At 30.2% G+C, this 25,517-nt stretch overlaps 2 protein-coding genes and 1 long non-coding RNA gene across 15 annotated transcripts in view; 2 read left to right on the forward strand and 1 right to left on the reverse strand.

The window, feature by feature from the left end:
- The window catches only part of LOC413248, a 55,009-nt gene that overhangs the window by 18,420 nt on the left and 11,072 nt on the right, over positions 1-25,517 (forward strand). For 2 of the 3 annotated variants that reach the window (XM_026441719.1, XM_026441718.1), the window contains exon 1: positions 18,872-19,283. The exons of the other annotated variant lie outside the window; for it this stretch is intronic. The gene's annotated coding sequence lies outside the window, so the exon portion shown is untranslated. Of the gene's footprint in view, positions 1-18,871; positions 19,284-25,517 lie in introns of those variants that run through there. 3 annotated transcript variants of the gene reach the window in all.
- LOC100576687 lies at positions 416-15,609 on the reverse strand. 11 transcript variants are annotated; one of them, XR_003305012.1, is made up of 7 exons: positions 15,304-15,607; positions 14,694-15,063; positions 14,349-14,551; positions 13,811-13,993; positions 13,208-13,461; positions 1,755-1,987; positions 416-759 (listed from the first exon to the last, which is right to left on the reverse strand). XR_003305012.1 is itself a non-coding variant. In XM_026441722.1 (4 exons), the coding sequence occupies exons 1-3, from the start codon at positions 15,203-15,205 to the stop codon at positions 13,226-13,228; spliced, it is 417 nt and encodes a 138-aa protein (XP_026297507.1). In that variant the 5' UTR covers positions 15,206-15,297; the 3' UTR covers positions 416-759; positions 13,208-13,225. The 11 variants fall into 11 exon arrangements, 1 of the variants encoding a protein (XP_026297507.1); XR_003305011.1 differs by lacking the exon at positions 13,811-13,993 and having other exon boundaries at positions 1,033-1,987; positions 15,304-15,609; XR_003305009.1 differs by lacking the exon at positions 13,811-13,993 and having other exon boundaries at positions 14,359-14,551.
- On the forward strand, positions 4,927-7,239 carry LOC100576755. The gene is made up of 4 exons (XR_003305016.1): positions 4,927-6,186; positions 6,389-6,688; positions 6,810-7,032; positions 7,145-7,239. It is a non-coding gene; the product is annotated as an uncharacterized LOC100576755 (long non-coding RNA).

The following is a 25,517-nucleotide window of genomic DNA, read 5'->3' on the forward strand; positions in this document are numbered from 1 at the left end:
AAATTTTATCGCCTCTTTCCAATCATGATAAACACACCGTGTAATTATCCCTGTTTATAAACGTATTTTCTAACATTTTTCTTCTATATATCGATGATTCTTCTTTTTCTGAAAAGAAAGAAGCGAAAGAAAATGTAAAAATTCTACGAAATAACCGAAATTTTGCTTATTAAGAAGGATAAATAAAATCCGGAAGAAGTTCGAAAGGATCAAATCTGTCTCGCAAAACACAATCTAAAAAAAGAAGAAAAGTTTTCAGAATCAATTTAACAAAATTAAAAGATGAAAGAATTCCAAAAAAAAAAAAAAAATCCAATCCAACGAAAGGGAAAAATCGTATCGATCGCTGACGCAAGAGATCGTGTGGGTGCAACGACGGAGCAGCTGATCCTCGAGAATCGCGAACGTGTTACCCGAATCGAGAAGTGATCGAAGGGAGAAGAAAGAAAGAAAGAAAGACTCTCGTCGATCCACAACACGATTCGTTGAGGGACCGGTTCTCTCGTAGCTCTGAGCGGAGACAGAAAAGTGGCGCGGCGAAACGAGACCGCACCCCGGTGACTCCGCGGTGGTATTCCTGTACCACGTGAACCTTATGCGAGACAGAAACGGTGCAGGACAAGGCTTAGAAGTCTCCCGCACTGGTACCATCCTCAGTATTTATCGCGCTCTCCCGATGGCGACGCCTGTCTCCTCCACGCGTCTCCTCAACCTCTCCTCCGTTACCGGTTTCTCCAGACGCCATTGATCGCGAGACGCCTGAAAGAATCGTTCGAATATATGAGATAGAGGTAATTAAGAAAATCGTAGATGTTTTCTTTTCTTCTTTCTAACTTTTGATTTGACGAAAATTCAATAAATCCAGGATGAAGAGAAATGTTTCAATCCTGAGGACTGTGAAGGTAATATTTTCCATATTTATTTTATTAATGTAGTTGTTGATTAATTAAAAATTAAATAACTTTAATAATGTAGTTGTTGATTGATTAAAAATTAAAATAACTTGAAATATATACGTTGTTATACAAATACCTCTTCAAGGATATTATGCAAATTGTTTCTGCATTGGAGAGGACGGATGACGGAATTACGTTAATCGTTCAATAATGTAATTTATAAGGATAGATGGTGGGCGAATCCCCCTCCAGGGGGATCATCGTTTCTTTTGATGAACTTATTTTTCGCCTCGTTCCTTATTTCATCGAGATTTTATTATTATTATTATTATTATTATTATCATGGTCAAAGCTCGAAGCGATGAATATTCATAGCTAGCGGGGTTGAAGTTGGTCGGAGGATGATAAACATCGGGCCTTATGTTTCATTCATACTGGTCTCGCATTGGCGGACATAATGAGCCGGTAGAATGAGAAATTAGCTGCGTGCATACGATTTTAATATACTGTTCATTGTTACGCTCGATCGGACGCTTGGAAAACAATTCTCTCTTTCGATTCGATCGATTAATTGATATTTGTGTACGTTGAAACGTGCATTCAAGGGATAGGGATTTGATTTAATAATAAGCGTTGGTATTGTTGGTACTTTCGCGAAAAGATCGAAAAATGATGCTGAATTTCGTAAAATGAATATATTTGTAAAAAAAAAATAAAAATGTCGCGATAAGCTTGAGAAAGGGAGAAAGTGCTTTTAACACGGTGAAAATTCATGCAATTGTTTGCAAATTAATTATAGATCGTGCATCGTATCGATACCGATGAAAAATCGTAATTCTAAAGGCGAACAATTCTTACTCTTTGGAAAAAAAGAGAAGGTTAGCTTCTGCAAGTTCGATGAACTTGATGTTTTCTATTCCAGATTTTTTATTATACGTGATGTGTAATTAGTATGAACGTTTTATTATTGCATGCAAATTATGGCGATTATAGTTTGCGTCGAAGATGATTTCAATCCCTTGAGATATAATAGTTGATTTCCCTAGCACAATTTTCTCACTATGCGACATTCCCACTCCTTGGTATACTTCCTAAGAGGGAGAAAAAAAAGAGATATTTTGTTAAGATTATGTATAATTAAGAAACAAAGAATTATACGACTTTTATCAAATTTTATTTTATTGATGTTAAATTTTATTTAAAATTGTATTATTTAAAATTATATTTTATATTGATTAATTCAAATAAATTATATAAATTTTATTTTCCAATTAAAAATGGCAATAAATTAAAAGATTTTGATAATAAGGTATTGATAAATATGCATATTTTCAGATATTTCTATCTTATTTTATATTTGCACTTTTTTTCAATATTATTTTAATTCTATTAGGTTATGAATATACATATACTTAACGTGAAACTAATTATGCTACTATTAATAAGATTGCAAAAGTCATTTTTGGACGAGAAAAATATACAATGCTTAAAATTACTATGAAACAAAAATTGTTGATACTTAAACATCAACGCATGATTTCACAAAACATATTAAGCCAGATTTAGTAACGAAAATAATCTTACAACAGAACGGAAAGTTCAGCATGTGGCGTATACCGCACGATAGGCAATGTGGCTAAATCTCTAAACTTTATTTTTTAAACATCCTGTAATTAATTCTGTCCAATTAAATATTCGATTAAATAAAACCTCATGAAAAGATGAGAAAAATAAGTGTTTTCAAAAAATTATTACATTACGAACAAATAATATTTAAACATAATGAATATTTCAAAGATTTAAAAATTTTAACTTTTAAAAATCTTTACAACATTATATGAATATTTTTGAATAAAGTATCTATACATATATAATATAATAATAGATTAAAATTAATAACATTATTGGGATAAAATTTTATAGGTTAACTATGTAATTATATATAAATCTACTCACAGATTCATTAATATCACCGAAAAGAGTTTTCTTTATGATTATTTTTATATTTTTTTCGTTTTTTTATTATTAGTTCATTTTTTTCTTTTCTTTTTTAATTTTTGTCACATAAGTAATGTTGTATACGATTAATCGAATACGATAGTCCCTGCCATTGCCAGTTTGCAATATCGAATAGCTTGGTGTTCGGTGTCGTTAGACAGTCCCTGTTCGTTCAAATTTAATGTCGACTTAGTATTAGGTCATTACTAAACACGTCTGTCTTTTTTTCTTTCCCTTTATGACATTATGACGACAACTTCGACTACGAATACGACGACCACTTTCACGCGCGCATATATTACACACTGGTCAGAAAGCCGCGTTGTAAACAGAACATAAGTTTCGCAATCGACAACTAAAGACAAGATATCGTATGTGTTATTGAGAATTTTCAGTGAAGATTAGAAAGAATTTGTTATACTTCATCAAATTTCTCATAAAAAGTTCAATTTAGAATTAATGTATAATGTTTTTCAAATTTCTTGAAATATAGTTTTTTTATTTAATAAAAATGTTATTTAAGTTAGATCATTTTATTCTTTTTGTATTACTTTTTATTCTTTTAAAAATTTTATATTTTTCTAACGTTTTATATTAATTGTTTTAAAAGTATTTGATTTTTAAAAATATTTTTTAGCTTTTGTATTTGAAAAAATGGAAAATTTATTTTTTATTGTTAATTGTTGTTAATTATTTAGAATTATTTTAAATGAATTTGTGGGCGTGAAATTTTCGAAACAAAGAAATTCAAATTTTTATAACGATTAAAGATTAACAGAAGTTATTTGTATATATAGGTATATATAGATTAGGTTAGGTTATTGACTAAGTTCTTACGAAATCATGTTTACCTAAATTGTTAGAGTAATGTGAAAGTAGAAGAATTGATAATTAGAATTATTAGTGATCCACATTTTTTTACTTTTCGTCATTTTTATCAAAAGTACTTTTGTATTTAATTTAATTTACCTTTCGTGTAAACTTTGTATTAATAATCAAATATAACTTTTTCTTTTTCATTTAGATATATTTTTTTAAATAATTTTTTTTATAAATTTTATAAATATTGATTCGAATCTTTTTTTCTGATTATCCATTTAAGAAATTTTACTAAAATTAAAAAATAACTTAAATATTTAAATATTTCGATACACTCTATCCAAAAAAATTATTAAGTCCTAAATACTTAATTAAAATGAATAGAAATCAATTAGAAAGTTAATGAAAATTTTTATTTTTTTTTTTATAAAATTCTTGTTTAAAATGAAAGCTCTGAATTCTTCTACTGGAGACACACGTTTCAATCTTCTGACTGTGGGACCATGGTGGTTCAAAGCTAATGCAGCTAGCGTAAGATGGAATGGAATGTCCTTTGTGAACCGGCTGTTTCACCTCCATATATGTACGTAGCCGTTCGCTTAGCTAATATCTCTGTGGAAGCCAACGAAAAGCCACGGGTACCGCGTTAGAGGCCAGAAACACCACGACCTTCGTTATACCAATCGACTTCTTCGTTAGAAAATAGTAGAATATTTACTAGTTATTCTTTTTGCTAAAAAGTGAAAAAAAAATAAAAGAAATTTCACATTAGGAAATAGAAATTTAATTTATGAATTTTTGTTTATTTTTGTCTTATTTTGTTACAAGATGAAATTTATATTTTACGAGGTTAGAATTCCTAGTTTGAAATGTTGTGTGATGCAATTTAATGCTGGTTTTTTTTTAGTTATTTCTTATTTCGAAATTATTCTGGAAAGAATTTTAAATTTCACTTTAGAAATTGAAGAATTATTTTTAATATATTCGTTCTTAAAATATAGATAATTGAGATATGCATGTGCTGTCTTTAGAATTTGTTACTAAAATTTATTACTAGATCAAAGGTATCATTTAAGAAATTATTTTTAAATTATATATAATATTGCTTCGTTAACTAATCGAGTTCTTTAAAATATTTTCTTGATAAATGTAAAAATCACCATCTTCTAATAATTTAAATATTATTAAATCTTTAAAAGATGCACTTAAATTTTATATTAAACACATTTGAAATACATATATGTAACATTTCCCAAAGATGGTCAAATATCAATTTAGAAGTGAAAAATGGCGGATGCGAAGGGATCGGTTTATTCAGCAGAGGGCGCCTGTTCTCTACGAAAATTTCTGCAAGCGTACATCACATATACGTATACGTATGCACGAACGAACAGCTGCGTTTGATTCGTACGGTAAACTCAACGTTCTAATTACGACAATTGGCTGTCATTGTTCTTAGACATATACGTAAGACTGGGAGAACGATTAACGTGATGGTAACCAGTGACTACTTGGAAACTGTGGCCCTACGGTGCTCGCGACGAAACGTTTTCGAACTGCACGTGAAATTAAGGTCGATTGTTAATAATAGAAAAGATGTCGGATTTATTATTAGCATATGCTTTTAAATAATCTGATTTCATTTGAAATATTGTCTATTCAAAGAAAAAGATATTTTTATTTTGTACAGGATGATTCATATTATTGGTCGTTATAATACTTAACCTTTAATTAGTATCGTTAAATCGTAGATGGCGTATTAATAGCAAATCTGTTAATATGACAATTTTTATTTTGTAATATCATAGTATAGTGTATTATTATATTTATTTGTTCTAATTTTATAATATATATAGTTTTGAACAATATGGATTTAACTGATAAATTCTTGAAAAATTAAAAATTGTATAGTAATTTTTAACTATGCAAGAAATTGGTGTTCCTAACCTCATTCAGAGAGATTCATTTTCTCGGATATCTCTTAGGCAACAATATTGCGACAGAAAAAAAAAAGAAAAGAAGATTAAACGTCATGCATTTTCCTTCACGCTAAATACGAGAATTAAATTCATAACCGCAATTCCATTCGTGATATTTGACGGAACTAATGTGGTGGAACGATGGATTGACGCGTGTAATTAGAAAGCACATACGCGCATTTACGCGGAATCGGTGCGTTTGTTTTGCAATTAGCGAGTTGCAAGTAGGTCTTGAACAATTGAATTGCAACGTTCACTCATCCTTAGTTTTTCTTATGGATCAATGAGATAACTAGCTTTGATAACGATGGATAATCGTTGGGTTGGTCTTTCAGTGAATTTTATTCCGCAACTATTGTCATCGATCTAGAAAGTCTAGTTTAGAAATCACTTTAAAGAAACAATAATTATCATTGTCATATTATGTTAATGGAATAACTTTATGAAATAATTTGAACTTGGAACGATATTAAAGATTTTTATGCGATTTTAAGGTGAGCAATTTTTTTCTGATTTGAATATTAGACTAAATTTTTAAATTATTATTAATTTCATTTATTAAAATTAAATTTCCTATCTATTTCATTATTATATTATTACTAAAATCATTTCACAGTATAAATAATTAAAAATATTTGCAATAATCGTTTGAATCTAATTCGATTATAATCATCATTTCTTTTTTTCTTCTCACAGAACAAAAATATAAAGATAAAAAAAAAAAAATAAAGGAAGTGTTTCAACAATTGGTTGCTTCTTTAGGAGCAATTTGGGTGCTAATTAACCAAAGCTGATTGGGTGCATTACAATCGATCTTTCCCATAGAATGGCGATATGCAAAATTCGACATTAGCCAAAGCGTGATCAATCGGCGTCCTTAATTAGTTAGCTCGCCACATTTATCTCTAGGTATTAGCAATCCTAATCGTCGCCACTTCCTGTGGCCAGGATCTTTAATGAAATCTCGATTTTATTTTCAAAAAAAAACTCTTATCTGTAGGTGAATTCACAAATTTTTTAATTTCTTTGTAAAACTTTTATCCTTGCGAATCTTTTTTTCTTCTTTAAAATTTCAATTGAAATTAATACATTACTTTCATTACTCCTCCTTTGTCAGGAAACGAAAAAAAAAAGATAAAAGTGAGAGTATTTCCTAGGGGACGTGAACCTTCACGTAACGAACCGATCGAGTTACTCGGAAGCTGTGCTTAGGCTAATTTCATCGGCGATCGATTTTCTATTTCTCACGAGGTTGGACGTTGAACCAGTCTTTTCCTTTCTAAGAATAGAAGATTGTATAAATAATATTGCTCATTAAATGCTAATGTAGGATGATCCAAGTGAGTACGTAAAATTATTCTTTTTTTTTTTTCTGATTACAATACAAGATATTTCTAAGAAAAATGGAGAAAATAGAGTATAATTTATATTTTCATTTTCATTATTATACAGAAAAAATTATATAAAGAATAAAGTATAAAAGTAAAGTAGAGATGTAGGATGGTCCAAGTGAGTATATAAAATTATTCTTTTTTTTTTTCTGATTACAATAAGATATTTCTAAGAAAAACGGAGAAAATAGAGTATAATTTATATTTTCATTTTCATTATTATACAGAAAAAATTATGTAAAGAATAAAGTATAAAAGTAAAATGGAGATGTAGGATGGTCCAAGTGAGTATATAAAATTATTCTTTTTTTTTTTCTGATTACAATAAGATATTTCTTAAAAAAAAACGGAGAAAATAGAGTATAATTTATATTTTCATTATTATACAGAAAAAATTATGTAAAGAATAAAGTATAAAAGTAAAATGGAGATGTAGAATGGTCCAAGTGAGTATATAAAATTATTCTTTTTTTTTTTCTGATTACAATAAGATATTTCTAAGAAAAACGGAGAAAATAGAGTATAATTTATATTTTCATTTTCATTATTATACAGAAAAAATTATGTAAAGAATAAAGTATAAAAGTAAAATGGAGATGTAGGATGGTCCAAGTGAGTATATAAAATTATTCTTTTTTTTTTTCTGATTACAATAAGATATTTCTTAAAAAAAAACGGAGAAAATAGAGTATAATTTATATTTTCATTATTATACAGAAAAAATTATGTAAAGAATAAAGTATAAAAGTAAAATGGAGATGTAGAATGGTCCAAGTGAGTATATAAAATTATTCTTTTTTTTTTCTGATTACAATAAGATATTTCTTAAAAAAAAACGGAGAAAATAGAGTATAATTTATATTTTCATTTTCATTATTATACAGAAAAAAATTATATAAAGAATAAAGTATAAAAGTAAAGTGGAAATGTAGGATGGTCCAAGTGAGTATATAAAATTATTCTTTTTTTTTTTCTGATTACAATAAGATATTTCTAAGAAAAACGGAGAAAATAGAGTATAATTTATATTTTCATTTTCATTATTATACAGAAAAAATTATATAAAGTAAAGTGGAAATTATATATATTACAATAAGAATAATAATATATTATAAAAATTCGTTGAAAGAGGATTGTTCAAAGAGTTGGCAGAAAACCTAATCGTTCGGAAGTGAAACGGAGGAATTTATTAGGGGCACGTTCCAAGTATTTATTAAATATTCCCGCTAGTAGCCGGCTGGTTGGCAAGTAATAAAAATTACATTCGAACGAACGCGACGTTTCTAATTGTCGTATTTATTGAATGTCCCCGTCGAAGGCGTTGAAAGAGCCATTCAGTAGTCGGCCAGACTATTCGCGATTTCCTGACATCGAACGCTATCATGCCAGACCCCTCTGTTATCCTATAAACACTAAAAATACCCGTATTACCTTCTTCAAGCACTAGCTTCTGGCTCATAATATTCTTTCATAATGAACTGTAGAAAAAGAAAGTTTGAATACGAGTCCTTCACGAATTGGCGGGAAATTTGAAATCTTCTGGGTAATTTAAATCGGTTTTGAAATTTGATTTTATCTAAAAAGTTAGCGGAAACTTCGATTGAAATATTAATTCCTATTGACTTGAAATTAAGAAATTTTAAAAATGTATAAAAGATTTAAAAAAATATATCACAAATAAGAAATAGAGAATCAAATTTAATGAAAATTATATAAATTCTACAAACAATTTTTCCGTTTAAAATCTTATTATGTCTATAATCAACAAATTTGTCTATATTCAAGTTTGTTCATTTTCTTCCAAAAATTTCTTTGAAATTCTGTCTTTTCCACAATTAATGAATCAAGATGCTCAATTTTATTGTTTTTTCCAGAAAATTGGCGCGAAATTCAAAAACTAGAAAAATTCCCTACACGCTACGTATATTTTAAAAACGCCAACACCTTCTCGATCGCACCTGTGAACAGGACGTTCCACTTGCCAGATCGGGTGTTCAGGTGGAAAGAGGTGACCGGCTTTTAAAATTGTAGGTTAACGACGCATGCGCACGAGAGTGCATTTGTGTCCTTTTTTGGAAACCGACGGAACCCCACTGAAAAATCGATTCGAGTTATTTTCGTTACTTAAACCTGCCGATGATCTTCCTCTTTTTTGGCTCGACGTTTTGCTCCTTCTCGCTTGAATTATTCCTGACTGCGGAGAAAGTGACGCGCCCTTTCCCTTGACAAATTTCGCCCAGCCATTTAATGGTAAATGCTCCTGTGATTGCTCGACCCAGCCCCCATCGTTTCACTTCATTTGTGTCGTGCACAATTTTCTACGAAAGCGAATTCATCCATTTCTATGAATGTGTCTTCATGTGTGACGTGTATTTTTTTTTTTTTTGTTTTTGGTTTTTTGTCAATGACTTTGAGTTTTATATGGCAATTTTTAGATTCAGAAGATTATATACATTGTATGCATTAAAGTTTTAATTGTAATTTTTTACAAAATTATGTAGTATTTGTTATGCAATGTAGAAAGTGGCAAAAAATTGAAAGTAAAGGGAAGTTTAATGAGATGTTAGAATCTTACTTAAAGGCACGTAGAGGAAGAGGTATTCGTTGGAAATTACATCACGGTTTGGTGAGTCGTGCAACGACTGTCTCAATTTCTCACTATCTTTCTATCGAATGAACTTGACTTTGATCAGGGAAGGCTATTCTTAGAACAATTTTCGTATCTCTGCTGCAAAGTAGGATCCACAAATATTATCTTATCTTCATTGAACCCAATTTAATCATCATAATGCCATCTCCCTTATACGTTCAAAATTTAATGATTACTCTTCTAAAAATTAACTTAATCGTCTTGTAACTCTAATAATACAATAAGTATCATTATCTCAAAAGGAGTATTATCATAATAATATTTATAATTTGTATTGATTTTTATCTCATATTATATTTGAACTATTTTCTCTGTAAAAAGAAAAATATATATTAGTAAGAAGAAATAGTAATTTTTAAATAGATTATAGATCTATTAAATGTGTCATTTAATCAAAAATGTCAATATTGACATTGTTTTAAGAATTTCTTCTTAATCTTTATTAATTATGCCATCGTTGTGCGTTCGAAATTATTCAAACGATTTTTCCCTGTTCGACAGCTACTGTATAGAAAGGATTTGATGAAAACAGCGTTCGCTCATCGACGTTTTTTCCATGCCGACAACACCGCGGAGAATGATCAGAACGAGCAATCCCATACGGAGGCGCCGCTGCTCGAAGAAAAACGATCTGGCGAGCAGACATCCGAGACAACTTGCTTTCTTTTTCTTACCATTTCTTCTCGTCTTTCTCCTCCTGTCTCTCAGTCTCTCCAGTCTTTTTCATTTTTCCCTCTTTTTCGCCTCCCTGATCCGTTTGTCATGTTTCTTCTCTTGCTATATTCTTCCCGTTTAATCCTTTTCGATAACCATTTTCTTTTTTCTACTTTTGTCTTATATATTTGATCTTTGTATTTTTTTATTTCTTATTTTTATCTGGACAATTTTTTCTTGGTTTAAGAAAAACAGATTTTTCTTTCTTTTTTCTATCATTTTTTTTGTTTTATCATATAATTGGAGATCTTTTTTAGATTCTTAATTTATTACTTTTTATTTGTAGAGTAGATTTGCTTTCCTTTTCTTCCTTTATCTTTTATCGTATATTGTTTTGAGTACGATATAATTTTCTTTCTGTTTTCATTTCCCCTCTTTTACATCTCTTCTCAATTTCTTTTTTCTGACGTCACTTTCTACTCTCTAACAATATTTCCATCTTCCCAATTATATTTCCTTTTCTTCATATCATCCAAAAATTACAAAATTTCTTTCTATCAGCTTCTTTTCTCTCTTTACAATTTACAAAACCATCTCCTCTCAATTTCTCTTTCCTAATCTCACCTTTTCACCTCCCATTCCCCCCCCAACAATACTTCTCTCACTTTTCTCAATTACACGCAACCTTTTTCTCTCTCTCCCTCTCCTACCAACCAAGTTAACACCGCACGTTCATATTCTTCTTTCACAAACTCGCTTCTTCATCGGTGCCTCTCTCTTAACCCTTCCTCTCGAGCATCCTCCCCACCCCTCCTCTCCGCAAGACGCGCGGCGTCGTCGGAGAGGGTGGGAGGGGCGCGGTGCAGAGCGCACTGGCGCCGTCCTGCTGCACGCATTATTCCACGCGCATTTTTCCGCGTCGATCTGTGCCGCGGCACGAGGCATGGGCCCGCTTTCTGGGAGAGGATACCCGCTCCGGCACGTGACTGGTGCGTATATACGCGTACGGTACACTGGATGGAAACTACTTCGTGTGAACCTGGACAGGTTCGGGTAACAGGTTCGAAAGATAAGAGCCGCGTGATTGTAGTTTATAGCGACAGAACAATTCGTTGCAACGTGTAGTGGGAATTGGGGAGAAAAATAGGGAGAAAAGTAATGGTTTTTATGCCTTTAGAGAGGCATTGCTTTCTAATTTCGTGTATCTTAATAAATGGATTTGAAATAGATTGAAAGATTGGAATTTTAATCCAAGTTAAGCTTAATTTTGAAAATTTTTAGGATACATAGATTTGAAAATTTATCTGAAGTTTAATTAAGTTTCTAATTATATATTTCAAAGATTTGTAGATGTTTGAAGATTTTAAAGATTTTAAAGAGAGCATTGAAGGGAAAAAAGAAATTGAAATCTTGAAAATTCTAGAGATTTAACATTCTAATAATAATAAATCTTTTTTAAAGATGAGAAAATTTAAAAATCGTATATATTCTATAAAATTGGATAGAAATTTTAAAAGGAGGAATTAGTTTTCACAATAATCTCTAACCGCACAATTCTTTTACTGATAGCAAGTTTCCCTTCTAAGTGCTAGTCCCAATAATTGTCCCAATCAACTTGTAATTACAAATCTATTCGTGTTTAATTACACTTGTAAAAAATTAATTTTCCACAATTCTCTAGAACTTTTTATTATCAATGCCAATTTTCTAAAATAAAAATTTCACAAACAAATTAAATTGAAGTGGCAATGAGGTAAAAAATTGATTATATTATTATTGCAAGAAATGAAACTATAAAATGTTTTCATAATGATAATTAAATTTTTTATTGCAATAAATTGATTAAATTTTTTAAAATTTTTATTATTTTGAGAATTATTCTTTAATAATAACTAAAAATTCTAAAAATTTCCATTAAATATCTACTATTGAAAATAACAATAATTTTATATCTCACATCTTTATACGAATATAATTTAATGTTTGTAAAATCGTCATAAGAAACAAAATTGTATGCAAGCCATATTCCATGAATTAATGATCTTCAACGAGTATTCCGCGTGCTACTCGCTGGCACGATGGCCTACTTCGGCCTGGCGCCAGGCATAAAACGGGAAAAGAATCATATGATTCTTAACCACGATCGAATCGATCGTCCACAACTCTCAGGTGAAATTTTCACCTCTGTCTCATTATTATAACTTTCGTTATAATTTATTCGTTTCATCAATTTATGGTTTCCTCAACTTTATATTTAAGTGCGATCTTCTCAGCACTTTATGTTCTTTTCTCGCAAATTGCCTTATTGATTCATATTGAAATAATTTGGTAAATCAGATTAATGATAGATAATTACAGTTTTCTGATTCAGAGGCTTTAAAGTGATAAGTACAATCCATTTCTTCAAAAGTACCTATATTCCATGTAATTTAGGAAAATTTAATTTAAAAATGTAATTTATTTAATTATTGAGATAATTTGATTTCCATCATCTTTTCATAATAATGTTAATTTCTTCAATTTAATACAACTTAAGTTAAATCTAGACCATTGAAAGGAATATTAAATTTTTATAATCAAAATAAAAAAGTAATTTCTATTTTTGATAATTATAGGGATTGCTAAAAGTATTTTAAACACTTGAATTTAAAATATCTTTATACTGTTTTAAAAATATTCAAACTCAAATCTAATAATAATATCTAGAATAATGTAATAATCTATCCTTTAATAATTCTTTAATAAGCTATCAAAGAAATCAATTCATCCTTTGACAATGAACAGAATCAATTTCCAAATATTTTATATATATATATACACCTGAATATTAATTAATTTTTAATCTCCACGTGTCTCTTTCGAAACTACAGGCATCATCCTCCAGTTCTTAAGAATGTCGAGGGTCCGTTTGGACTCCAACGTCGAAAGTATCCGACGTGTTGATAAATATAGAGCTTGTAGAAGGGTTTTTTCACGCGGAGAATGGAATCGAGGCGCGGAACACGCCTTCGTCGCGAAAATTACAGTTTCAACGTCCATTTCGTGGTGAATAATGCTTGTAAATAATGGCAGTCCTGCAAACGAGATGCTTTATTAGTTTGTATTGTCGTTGAAATCTTACAACGTGTAATGATCCGAGAATTTTTCCATAAATTTGATTCGTATCGCGTGAAATCGAACTTTCCGGAATACCATTGAATTATTGAATTGTGTATTTAATAAAATTGATTTTAAAATGATAGATTATTGGCTAATTTTATAGTCTTATTTCTTTTTGTTTATTTCTTTTATTTTTTTTTAAGGAAAATCAAAAGTTTGCTTGTTCTCTCTCTTCTTTTTTTTAAATAAATAAAGTAAAAGTATGAAATATCTATCTATGATTATTGAGCATTATTTTAATGTTAAATACAAAAAATTGGTAACCTTGACAATACGTTATCTCTGATTTGTAATGTTCTCGAAGGATTTTTAATGCATGGCAGTTGACATTGTTTGATAATCGAGTCATACGTGTTTCGTAATCGGAAGAAGTGATTCATGAGAAATGGTCCCTTGTTATAGTGATTTATACGGTATGAATACATATTTTTGTTAATTTGTTTCTCTCTGTAATAATAAAATATAAAAATTTTGAATGTTTTTATTTATATCGAAGAAAAATTAATGTCTTGATTGTTTGAAATTAGAGGAAGGACTTGAATAAACTACTAAATATTTATATTGTGATCTATAAAATTCATAAAGTAAATTTCTTTTTTTTTCAAATTTCAAAAATTCAAATATTTAAAACAAGAAAGACAAATTTTAGTATAGATTTCAAAAGAAAGGAAAAAGTGATTACAAAATTACTGTGAATACTATAGTTCAATGAAACGTATTCTTGAGACCAATTCGTAGAAATAGACTTTCATTGAGATAACAATTGGCAAGGCTTTGTCCATATTTAAATGCACATTAGTACCTACAATCACCTAATTACTTCTCTGGGTCTTGCATAAATTGCATAGGATGCATTTTACATTCTCTGTTTCCCACGTGCGCCATTTATTTTCATTCTGTGAAAGTTTTGTGCAAACCTATAGAATAATAAGGATATAGAGCAAAGTTTTTTCTTCTGAATTTCAATATATATACTTCCTCTTTGTTATGTAACATCTTAAAAATCTATTGAATAATAAAATGAAAATGTTATTAAGTTTTCTCAAAGTTTTTAAATATCTGGAGTATTGAACAAATAAGCAAAATATATTGAAATATTTATATTCATTAAATATAGTTCATTAAATATAGGATATTGTACCATAACCTTTCAAAATTGTTCTTTCAAGAGAAACAATATTCATACTCTTAGTCCCTTATATATATATATATATCAGAATATAATCGCAGAGACGCAAAAGCAATCAAAGTAGCTCAAATCAAAAACCATCTCTCATATGTAATAATATTTATATATATTATTTTCCACGAGTGACAAGTATCGAATCGATTTTCTCTTTTTCCGCGACATCAGTTTGTGTCCGCCTTTTAAATATAATTTTCTTATCGAACCTGGTGAAAGGTATGAATAAAACATAAGCGTGGAGTGCATCGACTCTCGCATCAATCTCTCACGCCAAGCCGTGGAACTTCCGTGCGGAGAATAATTGGCACGGTATGCGCGGTCCGAGAGAGCTCTGAAAAAAAGACAGAAAAAAAACCGAGGTGATACTTAAGGAGCTGGATCACGTGGATTACGATTTTTCACGGCTCTCCAACAAACCGATATGAATTCTGGCGAAACGCCGTGAAATGAATCTTCACGGTAGCAGGATACATAGGAATTGGTCACTAATGCGAGGTTCAGTGAAGGTTAGGTTAGGTTTCTAGTTTCTAATGTCGTGCGAATTTTATGGGTCCTGGTTTGTTTACTCTACCTGGTTGATTCTAGTGCGTTTCGTAATAATTTCGCTTGGGACAGGAATAGAATTTTAATTTTAGTTTCATGTTAGCTAGCTTTTGTAGCTAGTCGAAATTCTTCGATTCTGCTGTAGATATATTCTCACAGAGTTGAGAATTTTAATGGTTTGAGGTCACTGTACTGAAAATGCATTTTCTTTGCCAGAAAAATTAAGTTTGTTCTGTTCATTTATGTTATTATTTGTTTTTTTTATAAGGCAGATAAATTTTATGGATGTAAGAATAATCATACGAATACATTAAATAACTATAATGTATAGATAAAAAATGTACTTTCTATTTCTGTACAAACTTTTAGCAACTTTAAATTCCCTAGATTTTATCTTTCCCCAGATTCTCATAATTAAAAAATCAAATTAAAATATTATTCAAACGCAAAGATATTGTTATCGAATTTCTATTTACCATCTACCTAAAAATTTACTTATCCAGCTGCAACAACAAAGAATTACTATCAACCCATTAAGACCACTAGAAATCCCGTTAGGTTGGCAATACCAACGAACGAAAATCCTCTTATTCTCCTACTATGTCCCTTCTACAAAGCATTTAGCTCGCGTACTCAAGTGATTCATAAGCGACCGCTTCTCGTTGGCTTCTCAAGCGTCTCTCTTTCTGTTCCCGGCCACTCTCGAATTCCTTCGGCACGAGAAGGGCAAAGGAAAAGAGTTTTATCGAGCTGCAACGGCTAGAGCAACGTAGTGAGTCACTCTCGGTGACTGGCTCGTTGTAATTCATTGCGATGATTGAACCCCCACCAACTGTTCCTCGAGTACGGGTCCATTCACAACGAACGAACTCGGTGACCCTAGAACCAGCTGTTTTTCCTCGCTTGCACTTTCGATTGATCAGAAAGCTCGGTGGTGGTGATTGAGTTCCTTGTTTATTCATTTTTTCCTTCGTATGGGTGCAATTAAGGTGGCGGATTGAACGATTGAGTTGTTCAATGTAATTTAAAGATAAGTTTTTTTTTTTGTATAACATTATGGAATTTTATATAAAGATTGTATAATATAATTATCTATTGTAGAATGCTGAATAATGATTAATATATTTATTCACAGGATAGAAATGGTATGTATATATTGGGATAACAAATTGAGTTGTTGTAATTAAATTGTTCAATATGATAAATTGTTTATTTTAAGTTGTTCAATGTGAATGTAGTTTAATGTTGTACTACATGGAAAGATGTTTAGAATGAGATATAGATAGATAGTTATGTTTATAGAAAATGGAATTTAGTATATTTATTGACATAATAAAGAAATAATATTCATACAATGAGGAGAATGAATTAAGTGTTCTTGAAAAATATGTTTATATATAAAGATGTATTTTGAGAGATATATAAGATATATTGGAAATGTTTGTAATTATATTATGTTGTAAAATATAGAGAAATATATTTATAAGATATATATAATATATTGCATGGATGCAAAGATATTTCAACAATAAGCTGTATATAAGTATAATATTAAATATTATATAATATGTTTAAAATCATAGATAATATCAAAAATGTATTCCATATGCATCTATTACAATGATCATTAAAGGATCATTAAAGGATCATTAAAGGATCATTAAAGATGTCCTCATTTGTATAATATAATATAAAGGTATGTTTCATGTAATATAAATATTATTTTAACATGGTAATATATTTTCTCTTACTATCTTACATTTACTATTATTATGCATGAAGAAATATAATGTTCTAACAAAGGTGTGTTGCATACAATGTGCCTACTATTATAGAGTGTGAAAATTCGTTATACACACACATACACTTTTAATTTAATATATGGAAATGTCTGTACAGTAAGTATATTATTATGCTATTATGTATTTACTATTACAGTATAATGAAATTTAAAGGTAATTGATGAATCCTAATGAATTTCAATCTGAGTTCCTTGTGGAAGAATAAATTATAGTTCTTTGTGTGGGAGAAGACTAAAGAAGTTGTGCAAATCTTAACATTTACAATATTTTTTTATTCTCATTTCTTGTCTCTTTTTTCCATAAGAAATTTTTAATTTATATCTAACAAATTAATTTAATATGAATTTGTACATAAAAAGTAAATATAAAGTTAAAACTCTATCCATTTTACTATCTTATTCTAATAAAGCAAACTTTGAGCAATGTTTCCGTCTAAGATAGATCGAAAGTCTGATGAAGCTTCCTTCGATTAACTCCAAGATAATTCCGTGCTAGATTTCGAGATGGTCGATTTCAATAGAAAGCAAATCTCTACTAGCCAGTCACGTATGAGAGCTCTGTTAATTGAATCTAACCTGCTACGCTTCTACTACCTGCACGAATCAACCTACTTTTTATTATAATTATGAAATCATCGTGAAACCTCGCGAATAATTAACTTTATTTCTCTAATACTACCAAAAAAATAATAAAAACGTAAATTATCGTTGAGTTTGTTATAAGCAACAGTAAAATTTCACTTTTATATATCTGGAATCATTAAAGAAGGAATATTTCAATATTTAATTATTTTTAAAAATAGTTATATTTATATATTTTATGCTTATATTAATTTTATGATCTATATTTTTATATATAATGTTGATAATAATTAATGTAATATAGAACAGTATAATGAAAATAACTTAGTTTATTTATTAAAAGAGATGTAAAGAGCATCAGAGATGTATGACACGAAAGACAGATTATGTGATAATCATAACACGAGTCGATCTGATAGATGACATCCTTAGCCGCATAATTTGTTAACCTTCTCGTTACGTACAATTGCGCGATACGTTCTTTCCATTTCATGCAACCACATTACGCTTGTTGAATGATTAATAAGAACGATAACGGAGACTGCGTTACACTGTGTAGCAGCTAGACAGATAAGGTCCATTCCCCTTTACACATCAAGGTTTCGTAAACGCATAAGTTCATAGAGAGAATTCGAAAATTCTCGTGGAAGATTTCGTTTTCTTGATATGATTTCATTACGTGGGAAGAATCAGAATATACAGTGAATTTGTACTTTGTTTGAAATTTAAATTCATGAAAGTGGCATGATTTTTAAAATGAAGCTTATATTATACATTCAATAAGCATTACACAATTGATTACAATTGACAATTTTCAAATAATTGAAAATAAAGCACGAAAAAATAAAAATAAACAAATATATTTATAGAATTTAGATTTTTATGATAAAAATTCCTTCTACAAATTTTTTGTGGCAATTTTATTTTCTAACTAAATCTTCTTTAATATTAGAAACAAAGCATTACTATTATTTTCCAACAAAACTTAATTATTTGCTAAGTATTCAAAAATAATTTAAAATTATTAAACAAATTAAAAATCGATAAGATATTTAAACATCTTAGGTTATAAAAGATTCTTTAAGGTTATTCTAATGACGCTATTGAGAATCTAAAGATCTGAGCGCCATCCGTCATTGTGAACGTAGCTTTACATTCATTCCCGCTCTTCGGCATTTGGATCCGTCTATCTGAGTGGCACACTCGTTCCATTCCCATCTTCGCCTCTCTCCAGTGTCTACCTGTTGCTCGAGCAGCGAAGGCTGCGCGCTACCTGCTACTTATTCGTCTTCATACAATTTGCGCACCTAATCTATAGCATTACTTTGTTTCAAAATATCCGTCAGTGTTTGTGATAATATTATTTCATTGCGAATAGTTTACATATTCAAACTTCTAGTAGATCAAACAGTGAATCATTTAATTTGTGATCAAAATTGTTCTTCGAAGAACAGTAGTGCGTGATTCTTTTCCATGAAACTACGATCGACAGTTGCAATGACACGCATGCGCGCGTACTTATTTCTTGCCGTTTGAATTAATTGCTTCCTGACCATTACAAGGACTTCGATTAAGATGACAGCAAATATGATATTTTGATCGTGGTTTATTTTCTGATCGTTTTGGTGAGTAGATATTTTGAATTTTGAACGATATAAAAATATAATGTAAAGTTTGAAAACGTGGACTGCATGTGTTTTAAGTTTGAAAAAAGTAGGAAATTAGTTGTCGATATTTAGGTTAGATAAAAAATTAAAAAATATTATCGATAAATTTCCTGAAGAAGTAATTAAAATATTACATGTATAAATTGAGCAGTAATTTTAATTAATTTGTTGTAAATTAATTTCGAACTTCAGGAATTTTTGTGAATAATTTATTTAATATAGGTGTATGTTTGAATTAATTATTAACGTTCAATTTTGATCATACGTATCTAAATATCATTATGTTATATTTTACTCATTTTTGAATTATTATTATTTAATTATAGTATAATTCTAGAAAAATTCTTGATATTGAAATAAGATTTTAAAGCAAGTTATATGGAAGCGGAAATTTAAAATGAACGAGAAGTATAATTATCTTCTCTAAGTGTAATTAATGTATAATAAATATATAAAGATACTTGATATATAAAGATATTTTTAAGAGTTATGACAGTTCGATTGTTGATAATAATCTCGGAGATTTCGAAGATAATATTATCATAAATTTTGATACAAATTCTTATTTCAATTTTTAACATAAGACTTTGTATCTATTTGAAACCATAAGATAAAGTGATTCATTGGAACAGTCACAGTCTAATGGTCGTTATCGTGGGATGCCTGTCGGCGACATATTTCCGGTTTATAAAATTATTAACATCATATTTAACCTCCACTAGATAATTTTGCATATAGAATGCAATCAAACCAATTATAACGAAACAAATAAAATGATTAAAAATACAAAGAAATTTTATCTGTCAACATTATCTTACCGATTATTTCTTCTTTTTCTTTTTAAAACTGAAAATATGAATTAATATTAAAAAAAAAAAAGCGAAATTCTAAAAAGAAATCTTTGAATTCGCTAATTCAATTTGCCTTCTTACATTTTTTTTGTTATCTTATAAAATGATCTAATTTATATCAAAATTTATAAAAAGAATTAATTTTAATTGTGATAAATTATATAAATATTCTATTTAATGATTATCTATATATATATAAACAAGAATACACTTATATTTTATTGATTAATTCCAAATTTTAAATAAAATACTTATATAATCACAATTTCAGACTGATTATTGTTATCGTTGATAACAGTTATCATTCGGTCGATCAATTATCTACTTGATAATACAGATACCAATAATTCAGGTTATCGTTATTCAAATATCAGTTTAATATCGTCTCCACGCAACTTTCTTTATGGATTTACTCGATTGCGAAAAAATAAAGAGATGATGATAGATGCAAATTCCATGAATACTCTAACAATTAATCATTATCATATTTTTTATATCTCTTATGTATCTCTGGAAAATATTTTACTGAACATTATTAGTGAAAACAAATTTTTAAAATTTCTACTTATATAATCAAACTAACAATAAGATTAGTTCAAATCTGTAACAAATTACCAATTCTATTAAATTTCTAAATTTTTTGATTCACATTATTTAAAATTATATTTGTTAACACACCAATTGAACTAAAATCTATACTTTTAATATTGTCAATATTAATAATTAATAACAATTTATTACATAAAAAAGTATAAGCTATAATTCTTTACAATCTTTCCCAATACATAAATTTTATAAATTTCTAAATCTTTTGATTCACTTTATTTAAAATTATATTTGTTAACACAATATTTACAAAAGTCTCCTGATAATTCCAATTGAACTAAAATCTATACTTTTAATATTATCAATATTAATAATTGGTAATAATTTATTATATAAAAAAAAATAAGCTATACAATCTTTCCCAATTTTAAATTATAAATTTAATCTCTTGATAATTCCAATTGAACTAAAATCTATACTTTTAATATTGTCAATATTAATAATTGGTAACAATTTATTATACAAAAAAAAAAAGCTATACAATCTTTCCCAATTTTAAATTATAAATTTAATCTCCTGATAATTCCAATTGAACTAAAATCTATACTTTTAATATTGTCAATATTAATAATTGGTAACAATTTATTATATAAAAAAAAAATAAGCTACACAATTTTTCCCAATTTTAAATTATAAATTTTCCTTTCCTAAATGGCTGAATATTTGTTCTTAAAATTATTATCACCAAATTTCATTCAAATTAAATCCTTATATTGTTTCTTGCATCTTCACGCCAAAGGCCAAATAACTAAAAGACTTTTTGTCTTTTCGAACCCCCAAAACTTAGCTTAGAGAGCTTCCCAGATGAGAATCAGAGTTTCCAGGTAGCCAAATCATCCTAAACACGCTCTCGGTGATCGAAAAGAGAGGGAGAGAGTGGACACGGTTTGACTTGGTCACGTTGCATTATCCCGCGGAATGCAACGGCTTCCGGGTGCATCTCCGGGAAGAGATAAGAGAGTTACAAAAGGCAGGGTCTGGAATTCCGGAGCAAAAGAGTCCCACAGTTGGTTTAAACGTGATCCTCGCGCTGTTCTCTACGTGACGCGAATGCGATCTCCCTCTCCCCCCTCTCCTTGCTCCTTTTCTGTCGTTGCTTTTCTGTCTTTTCCGGCATTCCCTGCAACCTGGAGTCCGATCGTGCTCTATACGTGACCAGAGGATTCACGGAGCCATTAGGTTTTCAGCTTTGCCTCCGAGCACGTGAAATTTGGACGTTGGCCAACGGGATAAGGGAATTCTTTCTCTCTCGGTGGAAAAGGGGAGGAGGAGGGGCTCGTGGATCGTGAGCGTGGGGTGGTGGGTCGAAGGGAATTTGTTTGGTCAAGGATAATAATAGGCTTCTGGGGATAGGGTGGTTCGGAAATCGAACGAGATCGTTTCGACACTTGGAGAATGTTTGGTTTTCAAATTGGAGTGGAATTTTTCTTTCTTTTTTTTTTTTTTTGTTGGATTCGAATTGAATTGTCTGGGGATAGGATGAGAAATTTTTTTGTTCGATGAGAATTTTTTAGAATTTTTAGAACGATTTTGATAAAAAGGAAATTTGAGGAAGGAATATTTAATGATCAAGTTGATTATTTATCTCGAAGAAGAAATTTGAATAGATATTTATGGAATTAGAAATTGATCAGATTAAAATTTCGGATTCGAAGACAATTTTAAAAATTTTGATAATTTAAATAATACAGGGAATAGAATTTTTTAAAAAAGTAAAACGATATTTCATAAGAAAAATGCGCGAAACAAGAAGGTAAACGAAGAATGTAAAGGAATTCGAATGATTCATGGAAAAAGAGTGAGCGCGTTAAAAGAAATTGCACCGTGAAGATCATGCGGTTGCAACAGTTTGTTCGATAAAAAGGTGAACAGTTTATTTTGAAAAATAAAATTTGTACATGTACACTCAAGATATTACATCAAGTTTTGAAAGAAAAATATCAAAGAAACTACGTAATACAACCATTTGAAATAACAATTCATCGATAAAAAGTTGATCTTAGTCATTGAATACTTTATGTATGAATATTTTTTTTCATACAAAGTCGTATACAAATTATGATGGAAATTCAGTAAATTTTTTTCCTATTAAATTATTCAATTGAATTAGTATTAGTAGAGGCAAATAGAAACCACTACGTCATCTGAAACGTGATTTATGAAAGTAACGAGCGAAAGTAGCGGATGGAAATGTTAATGTTTACTGTAAATTGTATTGTTGACAGTTAACGACATGATATCTTTATTCATTATTTATTTAGATATCAAAATCTTTATTATTTAATACTTTCTAAAATTACATACTCCTTTAATCATTCATTCAAAGATTATATTGCATGAAAATATCATAATCCTTTTTATATGGATATTAATAACTTCATTGTAGTATTAAATCATATTTATAGTTATACGATATGATAAGAATAAGAAGTTTAATCTAATTTCAAATCTTTGATATAAGTATTCGAATCTAGAATTAATCTAGAATATCATCAAATATTCCGAATATCGTCAAATAAAAACATTTTAACCTCACTTTTTCAAACAAAATATTCAAAGGAATATATATATATATATATATATTCTTTGATTTGAATTCGCCACTAGCGCCATCTGTCCTCCGTAATTTCAAGATGGCGCCTTAGATTCCGAATTATCTCAATCACGTTCGGAATTCTCTCCTGTTGCATAGCGCGGGATAAAGTCGAATAAAACGGGTTTTCGATCGCTTCGTGGGCGAGATAAAACTGAAACTCGATCGAAAGTCACAGATCGACCGGTTGTTCCTCGGGAGGTCGAAATAATCGCGAGGAATCGCAATGACTACAACGATAACGAGACAGTTTATGGTGGCGTTCCCAATGGTGAACGTGCGTGAGCAATGAACATTAATCGTGATGGCACGTTAACCTATTTGCATTAGAATTCAAAGCAATTAACCGGTCGATCTCCGAATTGTGTATATTTTCTTTTTACTTTTTCTCTTTTATTTCTCTCTCTCTCTCTCTCTTTCTTTTTTACCAACGCTGTTTTCTTTTTCTTTTTCTTTTTTTTTTTTTTTTTTATTAATACATACGATCGTTAACGCTTTCGTGATCGCCTATTTTACACCTCGTGAGTTGATTTGATTTCGAAGTGTTTCTTGATAAATTTTATGAATGCCTTATTGTACTACTGAACTATTATGATAAACTGTTATGTACAGTGTTAAAGTTGTTTAAAGCGTGGAAAATAATGGATTGACAAATAAAATCAGTAGAAAAAAAAAAGATAATTAAAAATTAGAATACATGTAACATACTTGAAGAATTAAAACAATTGTGTAAACAAAATCTAAATCTACGAACAAGCAGAAGAGTGTCGTTCAGAAACACATCGAAATCTTTTCAATTCCAAAAGATTCGTAAACTCGAACGGATTTCAGAGTCTTCTCGAAAATTCTCGATCGTCGATTTCGATTCTAGCAAAGATCTTGTTGAATAATCGAAGAGGAAACATGGCAGCCCCGCGTGGCGCCAGGGTGAGACGATAAAAATAGCGAACGAGGAGCGAACGAAGAAAGGGAAAATGTCGGTTCATTGACGAAAAGCAATAGAGGGAAGAAGGCCCGTCTCGATTGACTGTGTGTATGTGCGTGCGTGTGCGCGTGCGCGATGCTTTCGTATGCTTACCACGTTGTCGTGAGTCACGGAAATGCGACAACAACGTGGTATAAGACTGTCGTCGTCGTCGTCGCGGCCCCGAGTATCGTACCGGATGACTAAAGGAAACCCATGTGTGTCCTGGTCGACAAGAATGGCCGGTGAAAATACCACCGATGCTGGGCAACTCGTGCTTTCGACATGGAAACATTTTATTTGCATGCTGCGCGCAGCTGCTTAAGCCTCGGTTGACATACGCGCGATTATGTGACACGATTATGAATGCTAACGGCCGGTTGTAAGCCTTGAAGAGTTCACATCAGATCTCCTGGAAATTGGTTAATGTGAAGTTACCTAGTAAGAGAGAAAGACAGAGAGAGACTAGAATTTCTTTGGAAAATAACTTGGTTTAAACGGACGGATTATCGTGTAATTACACGTTTCTTTATTTCTTTATGTCTTGTCACGTTTTGCGATGGTTTTCGAAAAGATCGGAACGCGAATACAATAATATCCTCCGAAGAAAGAGAATATTTGAAACGTCATAAAAGTATTCAACAAAGGCTTTTCAACAAGGCTTTTCCCTTTTAAGCTGGATAAAACAAACCGTAGTGACTCAGACTTGCATCTTTTCTCTAGAAACTTTTAAAGAAGGGATAAAATGAAAATCGTTCGGTCCGATCGAAATTAAAATATTTCTTTCGAACGGATAACTAGTTATCCGTGAAAGTTTCTTCTTTTTTTTTTTTTCCTTCGCTCGTTTCACAGGTAGCTCGTGGCACAGCGCGACCACGGATAATCGTTTCGTAACTACTGTGTAACACTATAAATCGGTGGTGATAAACGGCGGTTACTTAATTGGTCTTTGTAGCCTCTCGCCTCGCGACCTTTTGTCGTACCAACATTTCGACGAAAACTGGCCCCAGATTACCGTTGGGAACCGTTGAACCGCGTACCTGGAGAGAACTTTTGAAAATGAATCATTGTGCCGTGGCACCGCCATTAGGGCGGATCCGTAATCCGTACGTGACGTAATTCGTGATTGCGGGGCAATTTACGTTCGATGTTTGACAAAAGGATTAATCGTGGCCGAA

Source organism: Apis mellifera, linkage group LG7 (assembly GCF_003254395.2).
Source record: "Apis mellifera strain DH4 linkage group LG7, Amel_HAv3.1, whole genome shotgun sequence".
Lineage (NCBI taxonomy): Eukaryota > Metazoa > Arthropoda > Insecta > Hymenoptera > Apidae > Apis > Apis mellifera.

Excerpts from the sequence above, each read along its gene's own strand:
- LOC100576687 (XM_026441722.1), bottom strand. The coding sequence starts at position 15,205 with ATGTATCCTGCTACCGTGAAGATTCATTTCACGGCGTTTCGCCAGAAT. Across the intron at positions 15,064-15,149 it reads TTTCGCCAGAATTCATATCG|AGCTCTCTCGGACCGCGCAT; the intron begins GTTTGTTGGAGA and ends TCTTTTTTTCAG. Across the intron at positions 13,462-14,938 it reads TTATTCATACCTTTCACCAG|GACTGCCATTATTTACAAGC; the intron begins GTTCGATAAGAA and ends TCTCGTTTGCAG.